Source organism: Mirounga leonina, unplaced genomic scaffold, assembly GCF_011800145.1.
Source record: "Mirounga leonina isolate KUSES-001 unplaced genomic scaffold, KU_Mleo_1.0 Mir_101595, whole genome shotgun sequence".
In the NCBI taxonomy this organism is placed as follows: Eukaryota; Metazoa; Chordata; class Mammalia; order Carnivora; family Phocidae; genus Mirounga; species Mirounga leonina.
The window spans coordinates 1,443,588-1,464,969 of record NW_023270158.1 but is presented as its reverse complement, the minus strand read 5'-3'; the positions used below and the strand labels follow the sequence as shown (position 1 = coordinate 1,464,969).

The 21,382-nt window shown below is 43.3% G+C and overlaps 1 protein-coding gene across 2 annotated transcripts in view; it reads left to right on the top strand.

Annotated features, from left to right (window-relative positions):
• Positions 1 to 21,382, top strand: part of VEGFD (vascular endothelial growth factor D) — a 37,833-nt gene that overhangs the window by 3,666 nt on the left and 12,785 nt on the right. For both annotated transcript variants that reach the window (XM_034999841.1, XM_034999831.1), the window contains exon 2: positions 17,332 to 17,542. In XM_034999841.1, coding sequence (XP_034855732.1) covers positions 17,332 to 17,542 — 211 coding nt within the window. The remainder of the gene's footprint in view (positions 1 to 17,331; positions 17,543 to 21,382) is intronic.

Here is a 21,382-nt window from a genome sequence, read left to right as displayed (position 1 = left end):
CCTATATAGTTGCACAGGATGTGCACTGCCCAACTCTAGGAAGCTTTACATAGACTCACATCTGTATGTGACAGCCCTGAGTACCACAGTGTTCACATTCTGGGCATTCGGTCATAATTACCTATAATTTCACTGTCCAGTCGTTCACACTGACTGTCTGGCCAGCACTATTTCTGGTTTATTTGATAAGCAGTTCTTGTCATTGGGAATCCTGGCATCTCCTTGAGCGCTCCTATGAAGCCAGCCTCCATAAATCTTTTCAAAGTCACTGATGCAAACATACCACTAGAGTGATGAAGGAATAACTGCAGGTTATGGTAGGCTTCCCCCACTCTTTTCTGGCAAAATTGGTTTCCTTCTCCTCCACACTACCTCCTAGCCCCCTCTTTCTTCACTGGTGGATGAATGTTGGTGGGTGTTGGAGCCATTCAAACTGTATGTGATACCAAGACCCACTGGAACGTCTGAACTTTCATGAGAAGTCCCATGGCCGACAGGACTTCATAGGCTTGGTGTCACGTGCCTTCTCCTGAAATTGACTCTAGAGTGAATTGAATAACAAGAACTGAGGGCACCTTGCTTATTTCACTCCAGGAAGCAGACCCTCTTTTCCCCTCCCTCTTTTCACTTCCTAAGTCATTCACTGGAGAAGTCCATTGACTCTGTTGCTGGTCACATGGCCCAATGAGTTCTTGTTCACTTTTCGATCAGGCACAGTCCTTGGCACAAAAGACATTTGAAATGTTTTCTATTAACGTCTTCATTTATGAGCCTGTAGCTAACTGTGTTGAATTACATGCTTCTATACACAGATCTGTTCTACGCTAGTCAGTCACTTTTAACTGGTGGTTGAAGCTTTTTTATCACCATAGCATGTTATTGGTATTCAGGATACAATAGAACCCACCGTATCTTACATCTTCCTTGTATGACTTATTTTTTAATTTAAAAATCCTGATTTGGACTTGTGGATAAACCTTTATTGTAGGCCCCTACGAGCACTAGGAAAAAAATACCAGTAATGCTAAATGTTGAACGAGTTCCATTATGGAACCCCTTTGGGGAGCAGCTTATAAAACGTAGTTTATGGGATGAAAATATAGTATTTGGACACATGAACCCTTCCGTGTAGAGCCTGATGTAAGATCTGGAACTCCTGGGTACATTTATCACTACCACAATTGGCTGGAGGTCCTAGAGAAATAAGGACACACATGACAGTAACCTTGTTTCTGAGCACATTTCTAAACTTAACTCTTTCCTACCACTCGAGATTAGCAGAGAGGGTGGGGAACTGTACATAATTGGGAATGTCACTGAGATGAGAGGCAAGGAGACCTTTCTTCTTAGGTGGCTTCCATGCAAAGTCCAGTTTTTTCTCTCTTGGCACAAATTCTTATAATCTCTAGCAAGATACTAGGACATTATAAAGCAAAGACACACTGAGGCCTCCCTGCATCGTGAAAGATTTGACCGATCATAAGGTCCCAGTTGGTAAAAGATCTCCCTTGCCTCGCGTTAGAACTTAACTGTGTTCGACAGTTCATTCACTCAGTTGTTGAGTGCCTACGATGTCTGGGCACTGGCGTCAGTGCTGGAAATGCAACAGGAAAGAGGACGGTGCTTCGACTCTCCTGGAACTTACATTCCAATGGCGGGGAGAGGCAGGCAGTAGCAAATCTATAACCTGGCAGGGGTCGTGCCATGGAGAAAATCAGGCAGGAGGGGGAGACACAGAGTGATGGGTGGGGGAGACTTCTCGGATTTGATTTCACTTGTGCAGAGCCCTGAAGGAAGTGAGGGGGGCCGCGGCAACCGTTGTGCACTGGCCATGGGGAGGGCAGGGAGGTGGCTTGGGGGTTTGGGTCGTAGCCAGGGGGCCAGTGAAGCTGGAATAGGGAGGGAGGGGGCGCCAGAGCCACAGTTGTTGAGGTTGGCAAAGTAGCCAGGGCGGATCATATAGGGTGTGGCTGTGTTCCAATAAAACTTTATGGATACTGAAATTTGAATTGCGTATCATTTTCATGCATTGTGAAATAATCCTCATCTTCTCTTCATTTGTTTCTCCCACTTAAAATTACAAAAAAATCATTCTTAGCTCATGGGCCATAGTAAAATCGGCTGTAGGCTGGATTGGGCCCGCGGATCATAGTTTGCCAACCCTGATCTATATCATTACATGATTTTATCTTCTGCATTGTATGTATCAGTACTTGAAATTTTTAATTTGGTGTAAGTTTAGTGCTTTGTCATCTTCCACTAGAAGGAAAGCTTTTTAAGAACAGGAACTTGTCTCTTTTTTTTTCTCTCCTCCTTCGTTTTAAGAAGGTGCTTATGCTCCTTGGCGTCGGGCATGCACCCCTGCTCCAGCCCCAGCCAGAGTTCCTTCAGAAGTTGCTTATGCTCCTTGGCGTTGGGCATGCACCCCTGCTCCGGCCCTAGCCAGAGTCCCTCTGCCCCAACGGCAGCCAGTCCAGTGCACCTGCGGCGTGTCCTTCTTACCACCTGCAGGGTGCCCTGAGCATGGGAACTCTGCATTACGTGCTTCGGCATCTCAGTCACCTACTACAAAGCCCGTGAGAGAGTAGATACTACAAGAAGTGTGTGTGGACTGACTGATGGACAAGGCATCTGGGATTTTGAGATACCCAGCTTATAAACTGCTGCATTAAATAATCTCCAACATCTACTCTCACCATGGCTTGTCTGATTTCAATTGTTTACATTTGGAAGCATTTTTGATAAGGCAGTAGATTCACCCTGTGCGGTTTGCCTCTGGGGATTAGAGAGGGTTCACATGGCGTTATCAAAGAACCCTGCAGTGTCCTTTTAGCCACAAGCCCTCCCGTAAGGTGTTCACTGCTAGGAGCCAGTTACAGAAGGAAGTCCCCTTTGCCCATATTCTAGCCTAGTGGTCACAGAAAGAGAGACAGGCAGAACAGCATTGGGCCACACGGCAGCTCTGGATAAAACACGGACATCGTGATGATTTCCTTCACCTTGGAGATCCCTGAGAAGTGCTGTCCATGTTTTCATCTGGTGATTGGTGATTTGTGGGGATGTGGTAGATTATGGCAAAGTACTCTGGTTGGATACTTTATCAGTCAGCATAGGCCAGGATTTGCTGCAACAATAAGCACCCCCCAGATCGTGGCAACTCAGAAACAGGTTTATTTATTGCTCATACCAAAGGACCATCCTGGTTAGTTCAGGATGAAACTGGCTGAGCCTCCATATCTTGAATGTCATTAATCACTGTGACAGAGGGCAGGAGAGCCCCAGAGAGTCTTGCCTTGGCAATTAAATGTTCTGGCCCGGAAGTGACACATGTCCATTGACCCATTGCTCCATCGAACCACAAGGGGCCAGAAAGTGCAGTCCTTCCATGTACTCAGAAGATAAAAAGCTGGAACTATTTGGTGAACGGTATTAATGACTAACACAACTCTGATTGCTTCTAAATATTTTTGAACATGTCTTTGAGATGGGAAACAACCATGGTTGGATACTGGGGTAGAGTCGCTGAAGGAAGGCACTTAAGTTTATTTCTCCTGTTCAAGAGTAGGTTCCTTTTCCCTGGAAAAAGAACAGCTGTACATTCAGTTCAGTAAGTATTTGTGGAATGTCTATGATGTGCCAGGCACATGAGTGGAAATGATATTTTTATGAAATAAAGATGTCTTAGTTATTTTCATGTCTTACCAACAACCGAGGAGTTCAGTTTGGCCTGTGGGAAGGATAATTTTAAGGCCTGGAACTTTAGGTAATAATGTAAATTTTTAGGAGTCTTTTTTTGGTTGTTGTTCATTGTTACCTAAATAATTATAACACTCACATGTTTGAGAAAAGTGTTGCTTTTCTGAAATCTAGGTTTGGCTAAAATTGTTTCTGGAGAGAGATAATGACATTTGGGGGATATTTTGTTGCTGCTTACGGTTCCATTCTGCAGAGAGTTAGGAAGGGTGTAATTTTGACTGGGTGAATGCCCTGATTCATCCTAAGTTAAGATTCCTCAAAAAGGGGTGCCTGGGTGGCTCAGTTGGTTAGGTGACTGCCTTCAGCTCAGGTCATGATCCTGGAGTCCTGGGATCGAGTCCCACATCCGGCTCCCTGCTCAGCGGGGAGTCTGCTTCTCCCTCTGACCCTCCCCCTTCTCATGCTCTCTGTCTCTCATTCTCTCTCTCAAATAAATAAATAAAATCTTAAAAAGATTCCTCAAAAAGAAGAGTGGGATGAAGAAGTAAATGCAGACTTTGCAGTGGTGTGCTTGGTTCATAACTATACCCTCACAGCAAGACTGGGGATCATTGGGCATCTTCGATGGTGCAGAGAATATTGGCAAGGAAGAGAAGGAGAGCCCTGGATGTTGATGTGAGACCATTGTGTCTTTAGAAGAAGGGAAAAGTGGGACACACTGGGCTGACTGCCAGCAGTATAGTGGGGTGCCTTGCCAAAAAGACATGAAGTTTTACGTAAAGATTCTCTGCCCATCCAACAGATTGTGGTACACTTAGGCTGAAATAGGGCTGTAGCAGTTAACTGTGCCACAATAACGCTGTGTAACAAACCAGTCCAAACTTCAGTGACTTCAAAAATCTATTCTCACTTGTGTTGCTCTGGGTCAGCTGGGAGTCAGGATCAAGGCTCAAGCCATCGGTTGAGTGTGGGTCTGCCCCACATGTCTCTCATCCTCCTTGGATCAGTGGGCTAGCAGGGGCAGGTACTTGTGATGGCAGAAATATAGAAGTGTACACTCGTGAGTACATTTCAGTACTCTGTGTCATATCTTGTAATGTCCCACTGGTCAAAGCAAGTCACATGGCCCAACATCAGTAGGGCTTAAATACTTCTCCCTTTTGGGGCGCAGCGGTGAAGTTGTTTTTAACAATAACCTAATTACCATGAAGGCTTTGAGTTGTTTCCTTACACATTGGGCCCTTGATCTTTGAGATCAGTGATAAAGAAACTGTAACAGACCTCAGGAGTACATACTCTTGGGGTTATTCAGAGCACCCTTTTGAGTCTTGCCACTCAAGTCCATCCCACATTCATCTACCCCACATTTCCTAAGCACAGATACATCAGATGGGAGCAGAGGCATTTGAGTAGAGCCTGGATTTAAAACATGTAAAGGGGGTGGTGCCTGGGTGGCTCCGTCAGTTAAGTGTCCAACTCTTGATCTCAGTCATGAGTTCAAGCCCCACATTGGGCTCCATGCTGGGTGTGGAGCCTACTTAAAAATAAAAATAAAATATGTAAAGGGGGATGTTAACTAAATTGAATTTAATAAAAAATTTTTTAATATTTAGACTTAAAAAAATGTAAAGGGGGGCATAGACATCTCCCCAAATCTCCCCACTTGGCGGGGGAGAAAACCACCCACAGGATTCATCAAACTGGATGATGTGGAGGTCCCAGGCATCTTAGTCCTCCAGTATCCCCCTAAAATACCCAGACACCTATGCACACACACAGAAATACATGCACACGTGTGCGTGCTTGTGAGTACATGCAAACACACACAATTTCCCTGTGTTTGCGATTCCTTTCCTTAGTCAAGTTTAATTAAACACCCTAGGTTTCTCATGTATATACATTTCAATACAGAACTACATAAGTCAAAGAGCCACCGAGAGCAGGAGGCCCCCAGATGGCCAGGTTCCTGGATTTCAGAGAAGCAGGACCCAGGCCCTCGGCTGCCTCTGAGCAACTCCAGCAGTAATTACTAGCAAGCCTGTATTCTCCTCCCTGCCCTCAGTTGGTGCACCCCGTTCCATTAGGTACCATCTATCTCTAGGTAAGGCCAGACCCCAATAACAGAACACAAAGGTTTAAGAAGTGGGTTGTTTGTTTCTTCACCCATCTATAAAGATATAGGTAAAGCCTGAGCAGATTACTTTGAAATTGGCCTTTCATCTGAAAACACTTCCAAGAAATGTTAAAAAAGAAGACGAAAAAGCTTGTCCTTGCTTTACCCTGGAAAAGTTTTTCTCTTTTCAATTTTTATTTACTGTGATTGAGGTTGCGCCATCTTGCTCTTGTCAGACTCACCTCTGGTTACTGAGGGAGACATGGGGCCAGAAGACACAGACCTCTGAACTGCAGCATAGGACCAGTCTCCCCCCAACCCCCAAGAAAGGAAAGAAAGGGCATTAACTTTGCTAGACACCTACTCTATGCCTGCCCCTTTCCCCCATGAGACCTCATGTAATCTCCCCATCAGCTCGCCGAGGTGGGCACTGGGAGCATCACCAGCCATAAAATGAGGAAAGGAAACCAAGCCTTAAGGAAGCTGAATAATTGACCCTCAATCACATAGCTAAAAAGGAGCAGTGCCTTGATTCAAAGCCTGCTTACTTTATGTTTTAAAGTCATTAATTTTTTTTTTCCCTTTTGGCGGGCAGTTCCATGAATTTTCACACACCATAGAGATTTGTGTAACTAGTGCCGTAATCAAAATAGGGAAACATTCATTTATGCTCTCCTTTCCACCAAGCTCTGGCAGCCTCTGATCTGTCCTCCAGCTCTATCATTTGGGTTTTTTGAGAATGTCATAAATGGAGTCACACAGTAGGTAACCTCTTGAGATTGGCTTCTTCCACTGCTGATGCCCCGCGGACCCATCCGAGTTGCTGCACGCACTGGATCGTTCGGTTTTCTTGTTGAGTGGCATTTCACAGAATGGATGGAGCAGTTTGCTTAACCACTCACCCACTGAATGACATACGGGTTGTTTCCGGTTTGGGGACGATTATGAAGAAAGCTATTGTAAACATTAGTGTAAAGGGTTTGGGGTGAACATAAGTCCTCCTTTATCAAGGGTAAATTCCCAGGAATGTGACTGCTGGGTCATATGGTGAGTGTCTGCTGAACTTTGTCAGAAATTGCCAACATGTTTTCCAGGGTGCTGTTCCATTAAAAACCAGTCGTGAACAACTCAAATCCATGTGTTCCCCTCTCATTAGCTGTGGTTTATGGATATCAGGCAAAGCTTCCTTTCAGGGAATGTTATTTTTACTTGGGAGCTACGGGAGGCAAAGGCAGAAAACTTCATTTGGACTCAGCAGAGTAACATGGCCCAGGGATTCGAGGGGCAGGGGGAACAGTCTTCGTGGAAGACAGCTGGGAGCATGACTGTGCCACCTGGACCCCAAACCAGGAAGAATTCAGTGGTTTTGGCTAAGCTTTAAACGTTTTGTTGGAATTGAAATGGAATTGAAATGCCAAATGCTCTTGCCGCAAAACAGAAGTTACTAAAGAGACGGAGGGAACGCAGAATTATTTGTGTTGCAACCTGATCCATCTCCCCAAACCCACTGCAAAGGGAAATTGCTGACTGCTTCAATGCCCCGACCTCCAGGGGCAAGTAATAGAACTGTGTCCCCAGGCAACACTTGTAAATCCCTGAGCAAATCTAGAGAGAGTCTTGTGAAATGTGTTCCCTCCATAGCTCACCCAGAAGCTTCTGGATTTTCCCCGATATATAAATTCTGTTCACTCCACCTCCTTATTACCGAACTTCCTGAAGATATTGCCAACATGGTTGACAAAATAACATTTTTTTAAAGTTTTTTTTTTTTTTTAAGATTTTTATTTATTTATTTAACAGAGAGAGAGAGCACAAGTAGGCAGAGAGGCAGACAGAGGGAGAGGGAGAAGCAGGCTCTCCGCCAAGCAGGGAGCCCAATGCGGGGCTCGATCCCAGGACCCTGGGATCATGACTTGAGCCAAAGGCAGCTGCTTAACCGACTTGAGCCACCCAGGCGCCCCTTTTTTTAAGTTTTTAAGAGGCTTGGAATCCCAGGCTTAGACTCCGCATTCTCAAAAGGTCCAGGGAGGAATTTTGCAAAATTAGTCTTCCTTATCTAGGACAGGAGGATTCCTAATAGCATGGGACTGGATGGCCCAAGAAAAGCTTTTCCTGGCGCTTTGAAGAAAGTAGTCAGCAACCCCACTCCGAAATTGCTTGCCAAAAGTCTGAGAGCTCGGAGCCGGTATCTGAGCCCTGCCGTGTACTCCAAGCCCTGTTCCTGCCGCCTAGGCATCCATGTTTATACTCCTTATTTATGTTTTCTTTCAAATACTTTATGGACTGCCTTGTGAAAGGACTCTAATTTACACTTCCCTGTTGAATTCCAGTAGGTCAAAGCACTGCCTATTATTTTTATTTCTGTTTTGAGAAATGGGTTGTTTTGAGTCCTTGGAAATTTGAGAAGCAATTTATTGTCATTTAGCCTGGTCTCAAGAAAGGCAGCTGACCTCCTCATGCTCTTTGGCCTGGAAAACGTTATTGTTGGTCTTCAATCTTGAAAAAGGCATACAGGTTGGGAACTGGTCCACCATCAATCAATCAGCTGACTTGAGTTAAGACAGGCTTTGGAAATCCAGTAAAGCAAGATACTTACACAAATATTTTGAATCCAAGGTGTAACCCAAAAGGGTTTAAAGAATACGATTATTTCTCAGCATGCGTCTACCATTTATTCCCTACTGAATGGACTAACCAAGGTCTTTGGACTTTCACCAGCATGCACCATCCCCCAAATGAGTGGTTCTCATTAAAATCACTTGGTAAGATTTTTTTTTTTTTTTAAGATTTATTTGAGAGAGGGAGAGAGAGAGCACGAGGCGGGGAGGGGGGAGGGGAGAGAAGCACACTCCCTGCTGAGTGTGGAGCCCATCCTGGGGCTTGATCTCATAACCCTGAGGTCATGACCTGAGCTGAAATCAAGAGTCGGCCGCTTATCTGACTGAGCCACCCAGATGCCCCAAATCACTTGGGAAGATTTTTAAAAATAAACTTTTTATTTTGAAGTAGTCTTAGATTTACAGAAAAGTTTCAAAGGTAGTATGGAGAATTCCTATATATCTCCCGCCCATCTTCCCCGAAGACTAGCAAACACTCGGAAAGTTTAAAAAAGAATAAAAAATCCTGATGACAAAGCTGCAGCCCAGACCCATAAAATATGAACCTCTGAGGATGGGATCCCAAAGCATCAGTATTTCTTTGAAGCTTCTTCCCCGGTAGGTTCAACGCAAAGCCAAGATTGAGAACCGCTGCTACAAACCCTTACTTCTCCAAGTATGGTCAGCCAAACAGCAGGACCACCGTCACCCGGGAGCTTGTTAGAAATGCAGCATCCTGGGGCACCTGGGTGGCTCAGTCAGTTGAGCGTCTGCCTTCGGCTCGGAATCGAGCCCCGCATCGGGCTCCATGTTCAGCTGGGAGCCCGCTTCTCCCTCTCCCTCTGCCTCTCCCCCTGCTTGTGATCTCTCTCTCTCTGTCAAATAAATAAATAAAATATATATATATAAAAAAAGAAATGCAGCATCCTAGGTCTCGCCCCAAACCTCCTGCATCAGGATCCGCATTCTAACAAGATGACCAGGTGATTTGTATGCACATTAAACTTTGAGAAGCACTACTCTATACAAAACATTAAACAGACCACACAAACCTGGGTCTGATTGCTCTTTGTCAAATGCATGTATGTATTTATTACTCATCAGTTTCTTCCTCACATATGTAAGTGCTTATCGTGTAAAAAGGACGAAGCAGACATGTATTCTACCTTCAAGGAGATCACAGTCTAGTGAGGAAATGCAACGTGTTCATAAATCATAGAGTCTAAGTTAGGGACATCATATAAAGCTTGATGGAGGAAGCGGCATTGGATTTGGACTTGGAAAGAGGACACCTGGAGGAAGATACTTGAAAGATAAGTGACGTAGTTTGAACAAATGAATAATCTCAGGGTTAGATTTTCTCTAGCATTTGATGAATCCATTTTTTTCATATATTTAATAAATCTTTATTTAGCTCAGACATCTCATTTCTGCTTCAGTAGCCCTTACAACCCAGTGGGGCAGACAAACACTAAGCAAGTAATGACACAAATAATTCATTAGTGTCAGTGGTGATAAGCGCTGGGAAGGAGAAAAATGGGGTGCTCTGAGTCCATGTGACCTAGGGACCAGACCCAGATGGGAGGGGGTTGTGGGGGAGGTTTCCCTAAGAAGGTAACACCTGGCTAAGAAAGGCTTACCTGGACAGAGAGTGGAGGGCACTCCCAAGCAGAGGGAACAGCGTGGACCAAGGCCAGAGCAAGAAGAAATGAACAAAAGAGCAAACCAATGAAATGGATGTCCAGTAATATTCAGCTCTCCAGTGTTTTCCATTGCCTCCTGAATTGGTACAAGTAGCCTGGCCTTTAAGCTTCCAACCCTTCCACTTTTGGTTTGAGACAGTAATGGTGATAGACAATCTACATACCCTAAAACTTACGCATTCACCTGTTTTAAGTAAATCGATTTTTAGGAAACTTACTGAGTTGTGCAGCCATCATCTATGTAAGATCCCTTGTGCCCTTTTATAATTAACCCTCATTCCCACTCCCAGCCTCGGGTGGCCAATAATCTATTTTCTGTCTCCTGGTGGAATACCTAGGAGTGGAATGGGTTGGTTGTGTGGTAAATTTATGTTTAACTTTTTAAAGAACTGCCGAACTCTTTTCCAAAGTGGCAGCACCATTTTGCAATCCCATCAGCAACGTAAGAGGGTTCCCATTGCCCCACATCCCCGACAGCACTTGGTGTAACTAACTGCTAGTCTTTTTGACTCTAGCCATCCTAGTGATGTGAAGTGGTACCTCTTTGCGCCAACCTCTCCCTAATCTTATTTGCCCGTCCTCCCGCTCTTCAACTTGCTCCGTTCCCAACCAAAGTGACCCTCCCACTGTTCTTTTCAGTGTGGCTTCTTGATATCCCCAAATCATGCCTCTGTTTGCTCTTTGAATGTGTTACTTGACTAGATATTTTTGAGGAGGAGGGGGGATGGAAATTTAGAATTCAAATTATCAGGCGTACAGGAGGCCTTTGGTTTCCCCACAACACGGACACTTCCAAACCCCTCCTACAAACCCAGCCACCATACCTTTCCAAGCATCTTGCCTGCCATTTTAATCACACTTGGCCCAGATTGCCGACTAAGCCTGAGCTGGGGAGCTGCTCCTGCTTCTTCGGGGGCGAGTGCCCCGGGAACTTAGCAATTAACAAAAGGAGAAATGGCTACTCTTCGTCTTGCACTGCAGAGAACAGTATACATTTAAATAAGGAGACAATCTTGTACAAAGACTTTAAGCCTCATGTTTTAGAAACTGGCTGTGGTAGCCAGGACATCAGAGAATGATTTGTTACTTAGGAGTGAAATTGCTAACAGTATCGGATTAATTATTGCACACATGAATAAAAAGACAAAAACAGAGACCGGGTAAGCCTGCTTCCCTTCCTTCCTCTTGCTAAGTGCTTTCTAATTACTTTAGTTTTGACTAGGACTTCCACTAGAAAAGAGGAAGAAATTATGAGCAACTTATTTGGCAAATGTTTGGTAGTTAAAACTGTTGAAATCAATGGTTTAAATTAGATATGGGACTCTATTTTACGCTTGGTGAGTTTAATTTTTGTCTTCCCAAGCAGATAACATCAAGTTAATTATACAAAAATCAACCAGTGCGGAAAGTCTATTGGAGACCAACAGCCTTTCTTGACCCTTTGTAGATGTATCCCCCGATGAATTAGTTGTCAGATTTCAGCTGATGTTGAGTGGTTAGTACTCCCACTTGTAATAGTGAAATGACCGTCTGCAATTTCTCAGCTATTTCAAACTAGATTTTAAATTATGAGGCTTAACGCATGCTTAGATAACTCTGAGTATTTGAGTAAACACTGCGTTTTTTTATGATGAGCAAATCATATGAGCCGTTTGGTGCCTTTCATGCAATCCAGAGATTTGATATTTTCCTCCCGAGCTCTCAGTTGGATATTTTAAAAACATTCCTGAGATTGAATTAAAGCCTGTCAGAACTATGGATACATACATCACTCTATATTTATGGATGGTATTGAATGAAATTTGCCTCAATAAATAAAAATCCTTTCGCTACAGCATGATTTTTAAAACATTTAAAAAGCTGTTTGATTGGTTTCATTATTTTCATGTGGAAGCAACGCTGTAACAAAATTTTATTTCAAAGATGATGTTGAATATGAAGAAGTAACACTGTCCAACCAGAAGAGGCAATGAATAATCAGGAAAAGCTCGATTCATTCTGTCCCAGTATACATCTAATAATCAGGAAAAGACAAGTGAGCCTTTAATGGAGAACCATCGCATTTCCAAGTTGCTTTGAGACATGAGCAATTATGCAGTTTCATCCCCAGATCTCCTAGATGAAGAAGCTGTGGCCTGCTGCTTAAACTTGATGCCTGTTCCACAAACCCTGTCTTTGTTCTTCAAGCTTCCTCCTCACCACGCTCCCTGAAAATTGCCTTGATTTAAACTTCACAGAGAAGTGAGAAATCATAGGTCACAAGCGTCCTTGCTGTCTACAAACCCATGTCATTCTCTGCGAGGCTCCTATTTTGGAAGGTGATCCTCTCATCCATGAATCCATTTATCTCTGGAACTTAGGTCAAACCAACCCCTCTGCTTTCTCTCTCCTGCATATGTGTTCAGTGTCTTCCTCTCTGGTGGCGCTTTCCCTCGGCTTAGAAATATGTTCAAGACTCCCCCGCTTTTATTAAACACACATACATTCATATCTGAACTTCCAAGCAAGATGACCTTCTCAATTCATGTTTTGAGATCTTTTATAGTCCATAGCCGTGATAGGTAAAATAGAAAATCGATCAAGGGGCACCTGGGTGGCTCAGTCAGTTAAACGTCCGCCTTCAGCTCAGGTCATGATCCCAGAGTCCTGGGATTGAGCCCCACGTCGGGCTCCCTGCTCAGCAGGAAGCCTGCTCCTCCCTCTCCTCCCCATTCATGCTCTCTCTTGCTATCTCTGTCACTCTCTCTCAAGTAAATAAATAAAGTCTTTAAAAAAAATTGATCCAATGCTGGTAAACATCTGCAGATGGCAAACATTGGCAGGAATGGTACCAAAACCAAGAAGCTGAAAAGATCAACACGTTGTACAACCCTAAACTTATACCAAGTTGTATGTCCGTTATATCTCAATACAAATAAACTTTCAAAAAACATGAAGCTGAAGCTGCAGGACTGGGTCTGGAAGGCGGAGGCCCCCGAGAATTCAACCTCAGTGGGCAGTGTGCTCTGTGAGTGCGTTCCCTCAGCTCCCTGGAAGCCGAAGGAAGAGTTACCGCTCATTGCTGCCTGGAGCGTGTCTTCTCTGACACTGTTTAACTAGGGGCAAAGGAAGAAGCAGATACTTCCTGGCAACCAGGACTCGAAATAAGCTGATCCGAGTCATAAATACTCAACAAGATTCTGGATTCAGGGCCCTGGGAGTCAGGGGGTGCAACCACAGAACTTCTCAATGAAGAAAGAATAGAGAGAAAGAAAGACAAACCCCCCAATGAAGGTGAAACTACTAAACAAAATTCCAAAGCACATACGGGTAATTATTACTAAGAGACCGTCAATAACATTTATCATCAGGATATAAGTCATATATATTAAGTTAAAATAGAATTTGAAGAAATAAGTATATTTGGGACCCTCAAAGTGATAAAGGAATAATATAAGATAAAATGACAAATTAGGAGAAACATACAGAAATGAAACAAAAAGGAAGGAGAAGGAAGGGGAAATATTTGAAATTAGAAATACGGTGATTGAGGGTGCCTGGGTGGCTCAGTTGGATAAGCAACTGCCCTCGGCTCAGGTCATGATCCTGGAGTCCCTGGATCGAGTCCCGCATCGGGCTCCCTGCCCGGCAGGGAGTCTGCTTCTCCCTCTGACCCTCCCCCCTCTCATGTGCTTTCTCTCTCATTCTCTCTCTGTCAAATAAATAAATAAAATCTTAAAAAAAAAAAAGAAAGAAATATGGTGATTGAAATGAAAAACTTACCAAAATAAACTCTAGGCTCACACAATTGGAAAATTGGTGATTGGGAAGATGAATCAATTAATTTAACACATTGAAGAGAGGTGAAGGGAGAACAAAACAGATAAATATGAAAGCACATTTAAGAGACATGTAAGATCATTAAAAGCCTCCAATATATGTCTGATAAGTATTTCAAAAATAGAATTGAGACAATATAATACATGGAATAATGAAAAATATAATGCCTGAAAAGATAGAGAATTGAAATTTGAAATGGCCTCAAGGTTCAAACTGCTGAGAAAGTCTCTGTTACAACTTTTCAACCCTGCCATTACAGACAATATGTAAATGAATGTGCTTGGTGTGTGCCGATAAAACTTTACTCATGAAACAGGCAGGTGGCAGGCTGAATTGGGCCGGGGGCTGTAGTTCGACAGCCCCTGATCTAGAGTAGGAACCATTGTTTATATTTTCATGTACATCCCTCCAGATATTTTGTATATATAATTTTACATATATGATTAATGATGGTTAATTGCTTATATATGCATACATATATCATGTACATCATACACACATAAATTAAAAAGGCATCATAACTGAATCGTACAAAACTTGGACCACACTTGCTCCTCTGGGCACCCACTTTTGGACAACACTCAGTACCCATCATTGTATCTAAAAACAAAAAATCCTACTCCTAAAATACTGATGAACGATGCAGGTTTTAACTAAAGTTTCTCAGGGGCGGTGGAAGGGGGTGTACATCACACCACTCAACATAAAGCTTCCTGAAGGCCCCATTTGCTCACCTCTCTTTCCCTGCTGTTCCTCCCCCTGCAGCAGGCAGCTGATCTCCACCTCTCTGTCCACCTTCCTCAGTACCATCCTGCAGCTGCCCTGGTCCCTCGGTCCCCTCCTCATCCAGCTCTAAAAGTCCCCTCAGCCTGCATATCCCAGCTGCCCAGGAAAAGATCCAGAAACCACAGGCTCGGCAGGAGAAAATCCAGGTGCCTAACAATGGGGACAGACCACTGTATCATTTCTCCAGCACGTTCCAGGCAGGAGCTCGATTCATTCTGTCCCAGTATACATCTACATCACTGGTTTTTATGACCACGTGCTATTTCATTGTATGTATGTATCATTGTTGATATAACCAAGCCCCTAATTTTAAACAATTTAGCCACCATACTGAAAATACTGTATTGGCAGGGCGCTTGGGTGGCTCAGTAGGTTGAGCGTCTGCCTTCAGCTCAGGTCATGATCCTGGGGTCCTGAGATCGGGCCCCGCATCGAGCTACCTGCTCAGCAGCGAGTGTGGTTCTCTCTCTCCCTTTGCTCGCCACCCGCCCCCCCCCCCACTCTTGCATGCTCTCTCTCAAATAAATGGAGAAAATCTTAAAAAAAAAAATTTTTTTTTAAAAAGAAGAAAATATTGTATTGGCAGTCTCAAAAATCCATGCATTGTTGTCAGCCAATACAGTTCATGCAACTGTGTAGAAAGCAAATTTTCAACATAAACTTTAGAAGTGTATTTTATCAGAAAAAAAAAGATGTCTTTGAAATAGTAAACAAGTTTTTCAAAAAAGGCTCAGGGTCTTAAAACCTTCCTTCTTGTGTGACTGCAGGCAGGGTCCCCAGGACTTTGTGGGTCAGTTTCTCAGATCACAGGAACGAAAGCCATTGTCATTGGCTCCTTTTTTTTTTTTTAAGATTTTATTTATTTATTTGACAGAGAAAGAGATAGCGAGAGAGGGAACACCAGCAGGGGGAGTGGGAGAGGGAGAAGCAGGCTCCCCGCCGAGCAGGGAGCCTGATGCGGGGCTCGATCCCAGGACCCTGGGATCATGACCTGAGCCGAAGGCAGACGCTTAACGACTGAGCCACCCAGGCGTCCCTGTCATTGGCTCCTGTCATAAAATAGTATGATTTTGAAATTTGTATTAGTTTCCTGTGGCTCCTGTACCAAATTACTATAAAGTGGGTGGCTTAAAACAATAGAAATGTATTCTCTCAGAGTTCTGGAATCCAGAATTGTGAAATCAAGGTGTTGGCAGGGCTGTGCTCCTTCCAAAGACTCTTGGAGAGAATCCTTCCTTACCTCATCCAGCTTCTGGGGGCTCCAGGCCATTTCTGGCTTCTGGCTGCATTCCTTTAACTTCTGCCTCCGTCTTCACAACACTTCCTCTGTGCCCATGTCTTCCCCTCTCTGTCTCTTATAAGGACATTTTGCCTGTGTATTTAGGGTCTACCTAGATAATCCAAGGTGGTCTCATCTCATGATCATTAACTTTATTACATCTGCAAAGATCCTTTGCCCAAATAAAATCACACCCCCAGGTCCTGGGGGTTAGTACATGGACATATCATTTTGAAGTCCACCATTCAACCCACTACGATATTGTTTTTATTTTTTTAATTTTTATTTTTTATTTTTTTAAAGATTTTATTTATTTATTTGAGAGAGAGAATGAGAGACAGAGAGCATGAGAGGGAGGAGGGTCAGAGGGAGAAGCAGATTCCCTGCCGAGCAGGGAGCCCGATGCAGGACTCGATCCTGGGACTCCAGGATCATGATCTGAGCCGAAGGCAGTCGCTTAACCAACTGAGCCACCCAGGCGCCCCACGATATTGTTTTTAAATGTCCTGAGAACCCAAGGGAATAATTCCTTTGATTCAATCATAAATGAGCAGAATGTGAATCAAAAATACTAGTATTTTTCCTATGCAGCTATCAAAAGGAATAAGATCTTGCCACTTGCAACGACGTGGATGGAACTGGAGGGTATTATCTGAGTGAAATAAGTCAAACAGAGAAAGACATGTATCATATGACCTCACTGATATGAGGAATTCTTAATCTCAGGAAACAAACTGAGGGTTGCTGGAGTGGGGGGGGTGGGAGGGATGGGGTGACTGGGTGATAGACACTGGGGAGGGTATGTGCTCTGGTAAGCGCTGTGAATTGTGCAAGACTGTTGAATCTCAGATCTGTACCTCTGAAACAAATAATGCAATATATGTTAAGAAAAAAAAAAAGAAGAAGAAGAAGGTAGCGGGAGGGGAAGAATGAAGCAGGGGAAATCGGAGGGGGAGATGAACCATGAGAGACGATGGACTCTGAAAAACAAACTGAGGGTTCTAGAGGGGAGGGGGGTGGGAGGATGGGTTAGCCTGGTGATGGGTATTAAAGAGGGCACGTTCTGCATGGAGCACTGGGTGTTATGCACAAACAATGAATCATGGAACCCTACATCTAAAACTAATGATGTAATGTGTGGGGATTAACATAACAATAAAAAAATTAAAAAAAATACTAGTATTTTTCCTAGACACTGGTGTACATTTGAATAATTTCTCTACTTTCTTTTCAGCTCTATTTACATCTTTAAGTGTCAGCAATGAGGGTTATCAAGACAAACTAAAACTTCAGTAACTGGCTTTGAAACCAGTGTTTTTGTTTTTTTTGTTTTTAAAGCGGACATCTCGGTCAACATTAGAACGGTCCGAACAGCAGATTAGGGCAGCTTCTGGTTTAGAGGAACTGCTGCGAATCACACACTTCGAGGACTGGAAGCTGTGGAGATGCCGACTGAAGCTCAAAAGTGTGACCAGCACAGACTCTCGCTCAGCATCCCATCGGGCCACCAGGTTTGCGGCAACTTTCTATGACATTGAAACCCTAAAAGGTAGGTGTGTGTGCGCGCATGTAAGTGCGGACGTGTGCATGCATGTAAGCCAATTCTTGCTCTTTATCAGCTACCAATACATGTACCAGTTTCTTCCAAAGGTTTCAGTAGGGTAGGCACGTGTGCAGGAGAAGAAAAGGGTGTCTTTGATTTCATAGCTTTGGTGTTAGCAAAGAATCCTGGTTTCCTGTATTTACTCTATAGAGAAATATATTCAATATGATTTTGAGATCTAAAACTGACACAAAAGAACACTTCAGAATTCAGAAATATATTGAACTCAGAGACGTGAGTGCAAAACAAACCCAGAAAGACCATTCTTAATAGAAAAAAAAATCACTGGGCTTACTTAAAAACATAAAACAACCTAGGTCTTCATCAGCAAGGAGCATTCTACTGCCATACCTACATGAATAAAAACCAGTGGATTAGGCAGGGCTTTTTTATTTCTTCAAAATTCGGTGATTTTTTTTGTAGTAAAAATGAAAAGTAGAAGTCGGAAGCTGAGTTGTAATATTGCATATGGAGATTACTAGGTGATGGAGGTGGGAAATCCTCTAGACGAAAGAATCCAAACTCCAGACAGGAAATAACCTAATTTGAAATAAGGGGGATGATTGTTCCCTAGTAAGATATGGAGGTTCTTTTTTTTTTTTTTTAAGATTTTATTTATTTATTCATGAGAGACAGAGAGAGAGAGAGAGAGAGAGAGGCAGAGGGAGAAGCAGGCTCCCAAGGAGCAGGGAGCCTGATGTGGGACTCGATCCCAGGACCCTGGGATCATGACCTGAGCCGAAGGCAGACGCCCAACCATCTGAGCCACCCAGGCGCCCCGGTATGGAGGTTCTTTATAAGAAAACCATTGTCCTATATGTACTGTGCCATACCTGAATGAAGCTTGCCAAGGATAGTTCTGTGGCCTCTGATTAGGCATCTAACTTTTTGGATGAAATAGCAACACAACACAAGAAGCCACTGAGGCATTGTTGATCTAGCATTTGAGACTTGATTAACATATGATTAAGCTCTAGTTGTTTCTATGTCGTGAATTGGCATGGACTTCATGGAAATAAAGGGGTCAGACCTCACCTCGAGATCCAAGGCCTTAACCAGATTCCCTATCTGCAAGTGTGAGGTGAGCCTGGAGATACTCTGTGAGAATGGAGAGAGACAAGCATTTACCATACAACCAAGACTAGGCAATTAAAAAAAAAAAAAAAAAAAGTCAGCGACATTGACATTCTCTAAGGAGGAAACCATAAAAAAAGATAAAAGTATATTTTTAAAGATTTTATTTATTTGAGAGAGAGAGCACATGTGCGCGTACATGAGTTGGGGGGAGGAGCAGAGGGAGAGGGAGAAGCAGGCTCCCCGCTGAGCAGGGAGCCCCTCTAGGATGTGGGGCTTGATCCCAGAACCCTGGGATCATGACCTTGAGCCAAAGGCAGACGCTTAACTGACTGAGCCACCCAGGCACCCAAAAATATTTTTTAAAAAACATAAAAATATGGCATTTTGCCAACTCTAAAATGTCTCTTATTACACGGGGGATCATCTGAAGAGATTTACTAAGTTCGAAGCGGTAAATAATCAAATCGATGTGCTACACCAATTGTAATTTGTTATCAACTCTCCCTCATGGATTTTGGGGTGATTCCCTGAGGCAGAGCAGTCCTGCTGGGCAGTAGGAAAGGATAGCAGAGTTATGAAGCTTTTAAGCAGTGGCATTAGTCATAATTCCACACAATTTTGGTTAAAATCTTACCACTCTGACTTTCAAAACTTAGTTTTACAAAAAAGCAAATGGAAAGGAACATTTAAGTAGAATTTTAAAGAATGTTTTCATAAGTTGACTACTTGTTTTTCCCAGGATTCGTGATTAATAACAGTGAATTAAATAGTACTCATATTAATGCCTAATTGGGTAATTTATCTCTCATGGTTACAGTCTTTAGGCTCTTTATATAAATATTCATAATTGGAAATTTAAAAGGGTCTCTTGTGTTAGAAGATTTTATGATGAAAAAACAAATTTAAGGCAAATTGTGTAGCGTATGCAGTGTTTCTCGGGTGGCCAAACATCTTGTCTTTTGTGTTTTCAGTGACTGAAGGAGCAACTTCTGAGGAATATTAAGATGGTGGGGGGGGGGAGGAATAAAGATATGGAAAGGTGTTTTAAGGGAATAATTTAGACACTTGGGTCAGATCTCCAACAATAATACCGTATCTGTATACTTTGAGCAGAAGTTCTCTTTGTCCTTTCTAGTGGAAACAGGTTCACATCTGTGGGAACTCAGAATAATGTCATCTTGGGCTGCAGGCAGCTTCTCAAGGTTTAATCCGGGCAGGATGTGCTTCCCAGTTGACTCGGAGGTTGTTGGCAGAACTCAGTTCCTCGCAGGCTGTTGAACAGAGGGCCCCAGTTCCTCACAGGCTGTTGGCCAGAGTCCGCTCTCAGTTCCTTGCCATGTGGACCTTTCCAACATTGCGGCTTGCTTCATCAAAGCCTACAAGAAAGAGCGAGCCAGCAAGAGATAGAGACTGCTAGCAAGACAGAAGTCACAGTCTTTTTTAACCTAATCATGGAAGTGACATCCCGTCACTTTTTCTGTATTCTCTTCATAAGAATCAAGTCACTAGGCCCAGCCCATACAGAGGAGGGGATTGTGCAAGGGTGTGAACACCAAGAGGTGGGCATCATTGGGAATCAGTTTAGAAGCTTCCTACCACAGCATGTTTTCACCACCCCTCCCAACATATAATACACTCTTCAGTTGCATGACAGGCTAAAAGAAAACCTTTAAAATTGTCTTTATCATAAAATTGAATCATTTCCCAAAACATCTGTAGAAAAGGCTCTACAACTTTGAGTATCGAAGTGTCAGCATCTAATTTTTAAAAATAAACTATGCGGGCGCCTGGGTGGCTCAGTTGGTTGAGCAACTGCCTTCGGCTCAGGTCATGATCCTGGAGTCCCGGGATCGAGTCCCGCATCGGGCTCCCTGCTCGGTGGGGAGTCTGCTTCTCCCTCTGACCCTCCCCCCTCTCATGTGCTCTCTCTCTCTCTCATTCTCTCTCTCAAATAAATAAATAAAATCTTTAAAACAAACAAACAAACAAACAAAAAAAACAAAAAAAAATAAAAATAAACTATGCTGGAGTGGGGGGTGGGGTGGGAGGGATGGGGTGACTGGGTGATAGACACTGGGGAGGGTATGTGCTCTGGTAAGCACTGTGAATTGTGCAAGACTGTTAAATCTCAGATCTGTACCTCTGAAACAAATAATGCAATATATGTTAAGAAAAAAAAGAAGAAGAAGATAGCAGGAGGGGAAGAATGAAGGGAGGGAAATCGGAGGGGGAGATGAACCATGAGAGACGATGGACTCTGAAAAACAAACTGAGGGTTCTAGAGGGGAGGGGGGTGGGAGGATGGGTTAGCCTGGTGATGGGTATTGAGGAGGGCACATTCTGCATGGAGCACTGGGTGTTATGCACAAACAATGAATCATGGAACACTACATCTAAAACTAATGATGTAATGTATGGAGATTAACATAAGAATAAAAAAAATAAAAAAATGAACTATGAGAGAAAAGCAAGTACTGTTTTACGCGAAAGTAGGTAATCTTTTTATTCCCAGAGGCTTGTCTCTTTTTCTTGTTTCCCTCAAATTAGCCAGAACGGCCAGAATATTGCTCCTGCCATCGAATAAAACTGGCCTATTTCATTATTTTACTTAAACATCGGTATTGGGCACTCGCACACGAGAAAACCCTCGCTCGAGGAAAGATTAGTTCCACTGAAATTTCCGTTCATGTAATTTGCTTGCTTTGAATC